This window comes from Xiphophorus maculatus, chromosome 11, assembly GCF_002775205.1.
Source record: "Xiphophorus maculatus strain JP 163 A chromosome 11, X_maculatus-5.0-male, whole genome shotgun sequence".
Lineage (NCBI taxonomy): Eukaryota > Metazoa > Chordata > Actinopteri > Cyprinodontiformes > Poeciliidae > Xiphophorus > Xiphophorus maculatus.
Genome location: NC_036453.1, coordinates 105,658 through 119,575, shown reverse-complemented (window position 1 = coordinate 119,575; position 13,918 = coordinate 105,658). Strand labels below are relative to the sequence as shown.

Here is a 13,918-nt window from a genome sequence, read left to right as displayed (position 1 = left end):
ATGAAATTGGTTATCCAGTTTGTTGGCTATAATTAATTTAAAGTGTTTGTTTTAGAATTATGTTATTCTGTTAATTCTGAGAAGTCCATAATCATATGAGTTTATGTAAACTTTTGTTAGGACTGATACTGTCTGTCTTTCTAAAATTGACTGAGTATACAAATTTGTTTTTTTTTTATCTCCTCCAGGATGAAGAGTACCACAATGGAGAAGAAGACAGTTTTTGTGGCAGTATTCAGTTGGATGATCTGCCCTTGTGTCTGGCTGCAGCTCAGAAATTGGTGGAGTATATTACGTTCAATTTCATGGAGAGTGACACAGCTCTCTTTGCTACAAGCTCCTGTTGTAGGAAGGGACTTGATGTCGAAGTTCATGCTGTTTTCTTCAGAAAAAGTGAGGACGATCCTGTTGAATTTGGCCTGAGCTTTGGGAACATCCCTATTTTTGGGGATCCTAATATCAGAAAAAAAGGCTCTTCAAGGAAAAAGAGAGAGGAGGGCCCCATCGTCGACGTGGGCTGCATCTGGGTAACAGAGGTGAAAAAGAAAAGCCCAGCAGCCTGTTGTAGGTGTATCAAACTCAGAGATGAATTGCTGTCAGTAAATGGACAACTGATGGTGGGAGTTAATGTCAGTGGAGCCAGGTAAGATGACATTAGTAATACGCTGTTACTACCCTGTTTGACTCTGCATTCTCTTCATGTCTCCTTGCTGTTTTTTTCCCCTCCTTAGACTTATGGTTTTTTGTTCTGCTCTAGCTCCTTGTGATTTTTGTTCATCATTTTTATTAAACGTCGTTCATTTACAAGCTCCCTCTTCCATTCTGCATTTGAGTCCACAATAAACCTACAACACAACATGGCGACAAGAGAATATAGACACATATGCAGCTACATTGACAAAGGGAGAAAGATGAAGGGGCGTGCTGTGGTGGCGCAGGGGGTTAGCACACCCCACGTTTGGAGGCCCTAGTCCTCGACGTGGACGTCGCGGGTTCGACTCCTGGTCCCGACGACCTTTACCGCATGTCTTCCCCCCTCTCCTCGCCCTCCTTCCTGTCTGCCTATTGTGGAAAAAATACGAGCCACTAGCGCCACAAAAACTCTTCGGAGAAAAAAAAAAAAGAGGAAAATGAAACTAAGACCAATCACACAATAGTTTCACATGCAGAGGGGTACAAAAAGTTCAGGGGTGTTTATGAAAAGAAGGGACTGACAACATGAGGCTGAGAACAAAATTATGTGGTTTTCATTATACAACTTCAACAATAAAAACTGATTTCAACAGTAAGAGGCTATCTCTTATGGGATATAAGAGTTCTTTAACAGTTAAGAGATCTGACAATGTTTATTTTTTGTGGTGAATCATTAATAAATAATAAATGCTACAAATATACAGTATGAATGAGGATGACTGATTTCATTGTAAAGCACCTTTAAGTGTCTTGAAAAGAACTGTATAAGTATGATTTCAATTACTTTATTGTCATAGAATCAATATATTAGGGGTTCTGGTTCAAACCTCAGAAGCCATATTTGTTTTGTGAGGCCTGCATATGTCTGTGTCCATGGGAATAGATGCTTTACTTTTCCAAGGTCTTTTGCACATACAAATCAGTATGAGCTGGGCTCGTTGGTAGGCCAGGGCACATATACCTGCTGAGATGCGCACACCTCAAATTGTACCCAGTCATGGTTATGCTGGAGACTGTAAGAAGTACTACATTTTTGCAGTTTTTGTGCCTTCTCTTTGTATTTTGAAGTCAGATTTTCCAAAATTTAAGTCGAAAACACAACATGAGCCCCCACTAAAATCAGAGTTTTGATTGAGAAAGTCAAAGCTTTTTTTTAGCACTGTTTATCATTAAACCAGCTGCATTGGTACTTGTAAAATATATACAGTATATGTAAACATGTTTCTTTATGTCTGAATGCATAATGAGGAGTAAATTAATGTGTCATCTGCTTGTATTGTTAACCCCCAAGCAAATTTCAAATTTAGCTGTTTTCAAACTAGCAACTAGAAATACTTTCAGTTTAGTTGTGACTTCATTCCCAGCTCAGAGCTCTACTTCTAAGACAAACTGAACACAACATTTAAATTTAAATAAGGCTTCTATAAGAGGAAAAAATAAAATAAAATACAATCACATTATAGAACGTTGGTGTGTCTGACTCAAAGATTTGAGAATACACAGATTTTGGATTTCCTCTCAGAACCTTTTCAGGATAATTTTTAAATTATTGTGCAAGATTATTTGCCCATTGGTGTGTAGTTCTCTGTATAGAAAGCCCATTTAATTGCATCCTTTCATGCAGCTGTCAAAGTCATTAAACACTGAAGGCAAAACTGAAACTGGTGCAAATAATCAGCCATATGTATAGGGCCATATCTTGATTGTCAAAAGCTCAAGGACACATCCTGGTGTACTTGACATTATAATGACATTATAGTTGAACAATAGCAAATAACACACTGGAAAATCTATTACTATACTCCTGTGTCTCCACTCCAGTGTCTAACAACACTTTCACATTGAAATGAAGCTGTTAAAATTTTTTGCAATGCTGCCCAGTTTTTGCAGATTGTGAAGTGGTCGCAATCCAATGTGAAGGGTGCCTGTCTGAGAGAGTTAGACAGACAGAGGCAGCACAGCAAGAGTTAATTGCAATTGGGGGGATATAGTGATTATTAACAGAAGGGTATTTGGCGTAGTCGTCACTGATCTTTCTGTATCCTGAGCATTTTTGTCCATTATGCTCAGGACAAAAATGCTGAGCCAAGTGAGTTTGAGAATATTTAATCTAGAAACTGGATTAAATATGTTGGTAGCTGCTGGTGGTGCTGCATGCTCACTTTAGTTAGTTGTTTACAGGGAATTTTGCAGGAGTTTGTAAATTTTTTCTTGAATGGACAATAAAACTTTACTTGAAAATTAATGGCTTTTTTAATATGTAATGTGTTTGGTGAAAACAGAAGAGCATAGTTTTGTAGATACTCAGTCTGTTTCTTTTTTTTTACAGCTACCTGGTTGATCAGTGCTGGAATGGCGGTTGCATTTATTTGATCCTTTTGCGTCACATCAAGCGAAAGGCCCCTCTCCCTCCTTGTGTCAAGGGAAGTTTCACTATTCCTAACAAGATGGATCACTGTCAAACCCAGCAGGACATAACTGATTTTGAAGTGGTGAACTGCAAACGTACACGCAAATTTGGGGTGATATCACAATCCTCTAACCAAGGCTACAACGAAAGTACTGGATCACAGATCCAAACCAGAAATCGGTACTCCCTTCTTAATACTGATGCAGAAGTCAGTTCTTCACTAGAAGAGTGCAGTCCAGACTTGTCTCCTCAGACTAAAACTATTCATTCATACAATGGATCTGCTGGAACTCTGCCGGGGAGAAGTCACAGTCAGATGTTGGAATGCAAAATGCAATCCTTCACTAGTGAAGCTACTACCCAGGTGAGACTCTCCTGACACACTGCGCTTAAGTTTAACCACACAAGGGATGACACTAATGTCTCCCTCATTATACAGATGAAAAGAGACTAAATTAGAATATTTCAGCAAGTTTAACAGCATCCAGATTATTATATGTCATTTAGACAGAATATTCTGTGCTGTAAAATTACTTTCCACCAAGGTGTCCACCATGATCCTCACCTGCAATGTGTGGTGTGGAGTTTTTATGTGTGGATTTTATAATCCTGTTTCCTCCCACAAATATGTTTTATCAACTAACCTTTTGAATTGTCTATGGTGTGAGAGTGTGAGTACATGGCTGTTTGTCTCATGTGTGGCTCTGTTGGCCCAGTGATTGACTGGAAACTTGTTTAAGGTGTACTAGGGTTGTCACAATAATAACATTTAAATTCAATGCTGATAGCATAATCAATGGTCCATAGCATTTTTGATACAAAATTTTTATTTTCTTAGTGAAACCCCAGTAAGAAAGCAAGTCAGAAGTCATTTTCATATTATAAAATAAATTAAGTGGAAAAAAACTGTGTTAACATTAAAAAAGTTTAATGTTTTTAAACTTTTAAAGTTTATACATTGAAATCAGTTGACAAAAATAACTGAATTAATTTTTTTTACAAGATAAACAAGTATTTGCTCCATTCAAATGTACAGTATATTGCCAAAAGCATTCACTCACCTGCCTTGAGTCAGATATGAGTTAACTGACATCCCATTCCTAATCTATAGGGTTCAATAAGGCATTGGTCCACACTTTGCAGCTAGAACAGCTCCAACTCTTCTGGGAAGGATGTCAGCAAGGTGTGTTTATGTGGATTTTAGACCATTCTTCCAGAATCGCATTTGTAAGATCATTGGATGAGAAGGCCTGGCTCTCAGTCTCCACTCTAATTCATCCCAAAGGTATTCTATCAGGTTGAGGTCAGGAATCTGTAAAGGCCAGTCAAGTTTATCCACACCAGACTCTGCCATCCATGTCTTTATGGACCTTGCTTTGTGCTCTGGTGCACAGTCATGTTGAAAAACTGTTCCCACAAAGTTGGGAGCATGGAATTGTCCAAAATGTCTTGGTATGCTGAAGCACTTAGAGTTCCTTTCACTGGACCTAAGGGGCCAAGCTCAGCTCCTGAAAAACAATCCCACACCATCATCCCCCCCTCAATCAACATTACACTTGGCACAATGCAGTCAGACAAATACCGTTCTCCTGGCAACCACCAAACCCAGACTCATCCATCAGATTGCCAGATGGAGAAGAGTGATCCGCCACTTTAGAGAACGCACCTCCACTGTTGTAGAGTCCAGTGGTGACATGCTTTAAACCACTGCCTGTGACGCTTTGCGTTGCACTTGGTGATGTATGGCTTGGATACAGGTGCTCCTATGGATCTGCTGTCAAAGCCCTAAGAGGAAACAGGACAAAATCTGATATTTTATTCCTTAAAAATAAAATGATAAACAAAAAAGTTTTGGAGACAACATGTCTGCTCATCTTTTAAGCTCTTTACTGTGAGTAAAATTCTGAAGAATACAATTAAACTGTTCATTTTGAATTATGTTTTATTTATATCAATAGTTGTCTCTCCCTCTTGTGTGATAGATTTCTTCTTGATTTTCTGTTTCCCCTAGCTGAGAGAGGGCAGTCACATCTGGAAGATGCATATGGTGAAAGGTCATGAGGGTCTTGGAATACAAATAACAGGGGGACGTGGCTCCAAGCGCTCTTCTCATGGAATTATTATCGCTCATATAGAGAAAGGAGGCGCTATTCACAGGTAACAGTAATTCCAATTAATTTGTAAATTGTTCCATGCACATGAAATATGAGTCTTCAAGACAAATTCTTGCTGATTAATGTTAAATATCCATCCATCCATTTTCTTACACCCTTGTCCCTAGCGGGGTCGGGAGGGGTGCTGGAGCCTATCTCCAGCGAACGTTTCGGGCGGGAGGCGGGGTACACCCTGGACAGGTCGCCAGTCTGTTGCAGGGCAACACAGAGACAGACAGGAAAAACAACCATGCACACACACATTCACACCTAGGGAGAATTTAGAGAGACCAATTTACCTGACAGTCATGCTTTTAAGACTGTGGGAGAAAGCAGAGTACCCGGAGAGAACCCACGCATGCACAGGGAGAACATGCAAGCTCCATGCAGAAAGACCCTGGGCCGGGAATCGAACCTGATCTTGTACCAATCTTGCTGCAACAGTGTTACCTACTGTGCCACTGTGCAGCCCCAAACATTAAATATCAAATTTATAATCCATGCCATAATTGTCTGGTTTACACTACCTATAATTGTACCAATATCATTTTCAGATATTTATATCTTCAAGTAAAAAATAATCAATATCCAACCTTTTTCAGAAAATATTTTAATTATTTACACTTTTAAATTAATTAAATTATTACTTCACAGTTGTACAATTTTTAAATAAACATAAGTCATTGAAAAATGTGTGTAATGTTTGTAATTTTCATATGAGTTTAGTTATCACATACAAATATTTATTTAGCACATTTTTAAGTATCAAATTATGTGAAACTCTTTGTTTTAGCCTAACTTTTACTGAATAAATAATGCCACTGCATTTTATTCCTGGTGGGATTCATCTTTGCAGATTTAAAGATCAAATTGTTTCTATTAAGTAATAAAAGTGAAATCCTCACTATTTTCATTCAAGTAAAATATGTGTTTGTGGGAGTTTCAGGGATGGACGTCTTCATGTTGGTGATGAACTACTGATGGTTAATGGTCAGTCTCTAGTGGGTCTCACACATCAAGAGGCTGTTTCCGTCCTTCGCTCCACTACTGGTCTTGTCCAATTGGTGATATCAAGTCAGGTAAATGCATGTACTCACACAAACATAAATTAACACACACACTTTGCTTAGGTGACTGAGTGGGAATAATACACTCATTACACATCGAGCCATTAGCTTTCTATGTGAATTTCAACAATGATTCCAATTCCTTCTTTGAACACTGGAGCATGTTTCTCAAGTATCTGTTTCAGTCATTCCCCCACAGAAATTGCACTCAGGTCTGGTGCCAGTCTCATGAACTTTGCACACAAAACGACTCCTCACAGAGGATAATCTGACGTTGCATTGTGCGTTAGAAACTGCCACATCTATGGAACCAGAGGTCGCGTTAACGGAATATTTTCCGTATTTGACCGGTTATGTTTTTGAATGACCAGAGAATTTAAAGCCCATCCATCATTTGACAGATTATAATTAACACCCCTGACTGGTACACATGGGCAGACATTTTAGACTTTACGCAAAGAGTTCATTGCAGAGGCAACTAAAATCAATTAATGAAAAAAATCCTTTCTGAAAATCATCTCATGGACACTGAACTAAAAGCATCTTTCTGACTGGGAGCTGACAGCATGTTGAAGAGTTATGGATCGGAAACTTTAGAGCGTCTGGTTAGGAAGTGCATTCCAAACTTTGGTTGAAGTGGTTTAACACACCTGGATCAAATGATGGCTCATTAGAGGCCCTAGGAGAACACTGACCTCCTGAGAAGGTTGTTACTACCACAAGGGAGAGAACTAAAACATGCAGGACGCTGGCCCTCAAGGACTGACTTTGGACACCCCCGATCTAGAGCATTTTTCTCAACTCTTCCAACCTTTGGTCCATCTGTGTGGTTGTTCTCTTCCATGGCCATAGTTGGTTGTTGGTCATCTTAGAAATCCAGCATTATAAGGGGTTCATCAAGAAAGGTTTCAAACAGAATGCCAACACACACTCCACAGGGCAATGATGCATCTAACTGGAACTCTGGAGTCCATGTAGATGGCAACACTTCCCGATGAGACAGCTTCTGTTATGTTATGTGGTTACAGGACAGCTGGAAGCCCAGGTTGGGGTTTATCAATTTTTCCCCAGACAATGCATTCACTCTCTGGTGATAGTGTGACATTGTCCTCCAGGAGCACAGAGTAGTAGTCACCCTCACTTCCCCAATGACACAAGAGATTGGCTCTTTACAAACAAATACTTGGTGACCAGCAAAGACTTGTCATCTTGGCTGCCTGCATTGCATCAAGGCCTAGGAGCAGAGTGTCATGAATTTGGCCAACAAAGACCATCCAGTTGAACTTGTGTTTCCCAATTCCTAATGTCACCTCCAACTCAACTGAGTACACCCACTAATGCAGGAGTGGGTGAAAAATGTTTTGTTGAGCAGCATGGTATAAACTTCTTCTGAAATTATTGTGGCTTCTGCACCAGTGTCAACAACTGCTTTAACTGGTAGGCCATTGACAGTCATTTCAATTTGCAAGCTAGGACCCTTTTTAGTTGTATGTCCGAGCTGTGGGGTGAGTTGTTGAGCCTTCCTACTTTTGACACCCCTGTGAGTTTCAGAAGTAAGCTCCCTGGAATTGGTTCTGCGTTGAATTGGATCTTGAACACTCCCTCATCATATGCCCTGCTTCACCACAACAGATGGGCTTGTTCATTTGGTTTGGGTTTGGTAACCGAGCTCGGGAATTTTGAGCAGGTAGCTGACGTGATGCCAGCCTGTCACTTTCTTGTTCTTGTTTTCTGTTGGCATAAACTGATGCAGCAGTTCCACAATCCTTTAACACAGACGTAAGGTTTTCTAACTTTAAATTTAGCTGCTCCACATTGTCCATAAGCATTTTAAACTGGTCCTCTGTTACATACTTCGGGCTCTGGAGGCTTCTGGAGGTGGGGCAAAAGTTGTCAGGAACATTTTCACCCTCATCAGCCCAGGAAATATGCTGGGCCCTCCCTGCTCTCATTTCAGCCTCACGACCCAGAGTTGCTTTAAAATTGTGTTTGTGGGCTTCAGCGAGCTTTTGTGCCTCAGCCAATGATGGAGGTTCATAGTTCATTACTTCATAAGCTATCTTTATCAACCTTAGGTCCTTTCAGGAAGACAACAGTTGCAAGCTGATCCTGAAGTAATAAATCTGTTCCTGGATATGCCAAACTCACCAGACGTCGCACTTCCTCTACAAATTCTGTGGGTGATTCTTTGCACTGATGCAGTTCTCCCAGCTAGTCATTATACTGCTTGGTTCCTAGAGATGAGTATGTATCAGCACAAGAGGCACCTATTCCCTTTTTTTTGTACTCCTCTATAGAGTAAGAACTCATCTTCCATGTTGTTTTTAGAGAGAAGAAACATCGGTGATGATTAGGTGCAGAGCGGTGCAAACTTTGTTACTTTTCTCATGTATGAGAAGATAATGTAAGTTCAGTACCATGGAGATCTGGCTATACATGGATGAAGTGAAAGTGTGGAATACTTCAACCGTGCGTCCTGCTGTTTCGGATTGGAGTGGCTAACCACCGCTGCTAACTCCTACTCCAACCTCTCACCGCACCGTCACAACTCGCACACACACGAAGGCATTACATAACAGTTTTTAACATATTTCCTCCAGATACAGTTGATATTTTGCAATGCTTAATGCAACTCGACAAAGGTGCGCTGATTAACAAATTCAGAAAGGCAAATATTACACAAGTCTTGTTTATGCACTTTACCTAGCACGATATGCTAACAGGGATCGTGGCAGACAAGGTATGCGACTGTCATCATAGGTTGTGTAAGATTTCTTCTTTGTAATTTTGTGAAGATTACTTACCATTCACATTCTGCATCCCGTCACAGAAGAGAAGCAGCAAACCCTGTAGTTCAGGAGTGTTCTGAGATAACAGGGAGTCAGAGTCATCCGCGTTAGTCAGCGCTAACCAATAGGAACGCATCTTACATTGCTCGTCTTTAGGCCCCACCCAGGATGTTCATGTGAGATTCGCAAGCAAAACTCTTTGAGTTCAACCAAACAAGGGACCGTCAAACAAAAACTTAGGCTGTCAACCAAGAAATTCTGACAGGCGCATGTAAAAGTTTGCGCACTTCATCAAATAAATATTTGTGTTTTAATTTTTTTTAATTGCTTTTTAAACAAACATATTTTGTTCTTTAAGAAAAATTATTACAATTCAAAAAATTTTGAAAACAGTTTAATTTTGTTTGATTGAGATAATTCTTTTGATTGAAACAAAACATTTTTTGCAAATCCAAAAGTTTTGACCACAATTTAATTTTTTTTTACATGATTTTTTTTTTGACTGAATAATTGTGAAACAAATTCACTCCACACTCATGTCTTAGAGTGCTTTAATCTAGTAAAAGGGGAAGGCCATGGGTGACAGCGTTAACAAAAACACATAATTGGAAAGTTGCGTTATTTTTGGGTTTTGGACGACGTAGCACCGATGTCACCCAATGCAGATGGAGGGCAGGAAGTAAATGAAACTCATTTATTTCTGTTGATGCAGCATCAAAATGCCTAAAGTCTGTGTCCTGTATGGTTGTTCCAACCATTCTAATAGAGAAAGATAAACATTATTTTTGTGTTTCGAACGTAGTTGGTCACAAGGGAGTTAATTAAAAAAAAACTTACCAAAAATAGAGGAGGAAAGTGGATCAACAATCTACGGCTAAAAACAAGCATAGAAAACTAACAATGCCAGAGTTTGCAGCAACCACCTTCAAACAGGTAACAATCTGTTTGTCATAAGTTGGTGGTGTGAGGTGGTGAGGCGGATGCGATGGAAACAGGTATAGCAGGAAAATGATATTTTAATGATGAAAATAGTCCAACATAATCCACAAAATCAGGCAGCACGACTGAGCGGAAGCCAGGGCTCAACGCCGGTAGCAACTGATAAAACGAATGGACAACAAGAAGGACTGAGCGCACATTAGACAAGGACCCGACGAGGAACAAGGAACACAGGTGGAGTTAAATACACAGAGGGTAATCAAGGAAATGAGGCACACCAGGGAACAATCAAGGGGAGGACAGGACAACGAAGAGACTCAAGGACACAGAAACTCGACATAAATACACAGAAAAACACAGATCATGACACTGTTATAATGTAATGTTTATTCAGAAGGACTTTCATGCTAAAAAACAAAAGAAAAATAAAAGCTAAATAAATTAAATATAAACTACCGTGCAATACAGTCACAGTGAGCTATGACTATTTCCCTACATGGTTCTTGTCTGGCCACGAACTATATTCAGTGGAAACCCCCATGTTCATGGCCAGACATGAACATGGAGTTTCTGTAGATGAATGAGAATGGTTGACCTACTGTACATTGGACATCCAGCCTCCTACAACGTCTCAACATTAACATACAACTCCAGCATGAATTTGGGTTTACAGGAGCTAAATAAATTATTTACCCGGAGAGCCAAGCTCATAGAAATAAAATGGGTTAGTTTGTTGTTAGCCATAACATTGTCACCGTAGACTAATTGCTTAAAATAGCACAACTCACTACTCACCCGACAGAAGCAAGTCGACAGCCATTTATTGCTTCTTTGATAGTAAATGGTTGACCCATCCTGAAACTAAATTATTGTATTCTCCAGGCTTTTGAAAACTTTCTTCTGGCTCGTTGTATAATATGAGGTCTGCAGCACCAGATAGTTAGTTATGTGGAATGCTTCGATGCTGGGTAAATCCTCAAGATTATACGAGAAGTCTTTTTTACCAAGATAATACGGATCATATACTAAATATATTCGTATTTTTTTGAGATGCCTCATCTGTTTCAGTCTATTTATGGAATTAGCATACTCGTGATCAATTTTGCTGTGTTTTGAATCTGAGAAATCCACTTCCGGACCTCCATCTGAATTTCGGGACACGTGTCTGCAACCCAGCAATTGCATGGATTTGAATCAGTGTATATTGCATCCTGTGAAAACAAGAATGTTTACAAATAAAGTGGACAATATACTGACAATTTAGTGACATTTCCACAGTTGTGGTCTTGACCGGTCTTGAAATAAAATCCCAAGTCCTCAACGACCAAGCCAAAACCAAGACCAAATGCGGCCGATTCAGAGACGAGACCGAGACCATCAAAAAGTGGCCTCGAGACCGGTCTCAAGTACTACAACACTACTCCTCTGTCTTCCCATTGATGCAACACCATGAGAACCCAGCCAAAAGATCAACGCCGTTTTTTCTGGTGTTTTCTTATGTTTTATTCTTACTCATTAATAGATATGATTTTAAATGTGACTGAGTAACTTTACTCAAAATAAATTCAAGTAAAAGTAAAAGTTCACATTTTGTGACCAACCTAAGGTACAAAATAGACAAATTGTAATTACAGCAGTAGAAGTAAATGAAACTAATTACTTTCCACCCTCTATGCCAGAACCAAAATATATATTTTTTCCATATTGTGAAGTGCTTATGTTATTGGCCTCACTAGATACTCGCACTAGCTATCCAAACAGCTAAACAATCTTGAAAGATGAAGAAAATCCTGACGGCGATGACTGGTTAATAAAGTTTACTTCAGTGATAGTTCAATAATTTTCTTCTCCTTCCTTTTTTTGTGAAACTGTAACATACAGAAATGCAATGTATTACAATCTAGGCTTTACAGAGCGATACAAATAAAATAAAGGACCAACATGGCATTGACTTTCAATGAAATGAGGATGTTAGCTAGCGATTAGCAACAAAAATTAGCATATGAAAACGGACTCATTAGCATAATAATAACGGGCTATAAACATACAACTTTACACAATACCATCATATTATGTAACATTACAGGTGTCTTAATGTTTTTACCAAGTAATACTCACAGACAATGCTTTAACAAACACCAAGAAAGAACTAGGAGTGTGGAGCGGCCATTTGATTCTGGGCAAAGCACTTCCTGTCCATATTCTTCTTCTACTATTAACTTAAACAATAACTTAAAGTGACCACAAGGTGGCGTATTTCAACTAATAATAACACTAGCAATATTATACACAATAAACATAACAGCTTATATGTTCTGCATTATTCGTACAGGTAGCCTATAGTACAGTAAAAATATTTAGGTTTTTATTTGTTTTGGTTCACACAATGAGCTATTGACGATTTTGGTTATAGTCTGGCAAGAATTTAAAACTACTTTCACCCCTGGTTCTACAGTCATCCCAGAGCAGTACTTCAAATTTCAAATTCATTGGAATCTTTATCATCTGTTTTTGTGTTCAAAATACAAAATACACATGGATTTGTTTTCTATGTAATATGCATGTTTTTCTGTGTGCTTCCAGGAGGAGTCAAAAGTGGATTTTGAACACTTTCCCTCCACAAGCCTTCCGGACCTCATCAGCACCTGCAGATCCTCTTCATCCCAGTTTCAGGCTGCACCCCCCAGCTTTTCCTATGGGACCTTCAGTAGCACCACTGGTCTTAACAATTCCTGCCTGGTAAACTCAGATTATTTGACATTTGAGTGGACATTTATTGTCATAGTACTAAAATCACACAAATAACCTGCATTTCATTATTGTAAATGAGAATTTGTTTTTAATAAGTCTCCTGGTTAATCAAGGGTTTTAAAAAGCATTGCAATGTTGACTCTATGGAAAACTACTACCAACATTGGCTCAGAGTAATGGTGCTGAAGGCAGGTATGCAGTCGAACACTTTGAGGATAGTTTCCTTGAGAAAACTCCGAAAGGGGATCTAGAACATTTCTATACTTTCTAACAAAGTAGGATTATGAAAACTGCAGGGCATGTTATCCTGGACAGATCTTTCTCTGTCATATAATTTTATCTTTAATATTTTTAGTTGAAATAAAAACACTTGTGCAATGTTATTTTATGTAATTCTATTTTTATATTACGATTTACTGGATAACTGGAGCAGCATGTTTAGCTTTTGCCATTAGGATTAATGGCAAAAGCATCAGGATGGATATCCTGATGTATTCCTAGGCCAGAACATTACCAAAACATTTATTTGTTATTAAAATAAATTTAATATACATTGTTGTTGAACAATTTAGAGAAAAGCTGTGTGTTATTGCAGTTATCACCGCTGGAGAACCCAGAGGACTTCCATCAGGGGAAGGCATCAGAAACATGCCGCTGCAGTCCTACACCTATGAAGCTATCCTGCCAATCCCAAGGTAAATACATACTTTTCATCCATCTGTCTGTTTGTACGTCCATCCATCCATCCATCCATCCATCCATCCATCCATCCATCCATCCATCCATCCATCCATTCATCATAAGTGGAAGGCGGAACATAAGTTGTGTACATAAACAGTTTAGATCCAGGGTGCCCAAACTTTTTAAGACCAAGATCTACTTTTTCTCTCACCAGCTGGCTGAGATGTACCACATGACACAGATATAAAAATTGTAAATTAAACTCTATTGACTTATTTTATTAATAATTATAAAGTGATAGAAAACCTAATGCACTTTCTTTCTCAGTGAGATTCTGACACTGGAAAGAGGTTGCTAGTTTCTCAGTCAGAGGCTGGTTGCAAAGCTGAAGCCACCAGGTGTCTGTCAGTTATAGTTGATTTGAAATTTGGTATG

The 13,918-nt window shown here is 39.0% G+C and overlaps 1 protein-coding gene across 1 annotated transcript in view; it reads left to right on the top strand.

The window, feature by feature from the left end:
• LOC111610089 (PDZ domain-containing protein 2-like) overlaps positions 1 to 13,918 on the top strand; it is a 118,977-nt gene that overhangs the window by 53,611 nt on the left and 51,448 nt on the right. Inside the window, exons 4-9 of the mRNA XM_023342501.1 lie at positions 189 to 643; positions 3,023 to 3,467; positions 5,115 to 5,260; positions 6,203 to 6,335; positions 12,635 to 12,790; positions 13,398 to 13,497. Coding sequence (XP_023198269.1) covers positions 189 to 643; positions 3,023 to 3,467; positions 5,115 to 5,260; positions 6,203 to 6,335; positions 12,635 to 12,790; positions 13,398 to 13,497 — 1,435 coding nt within the window. The remainder of the gene's footprint in view (positions 1 to 188; positions 644 to 3,022; positions 3,468 to 5,114; positions 5,261 to 6,202; positions 6,336 to 12,634; positions 12,791 to 13,397; positions 13,498 to 13,918) is intronic.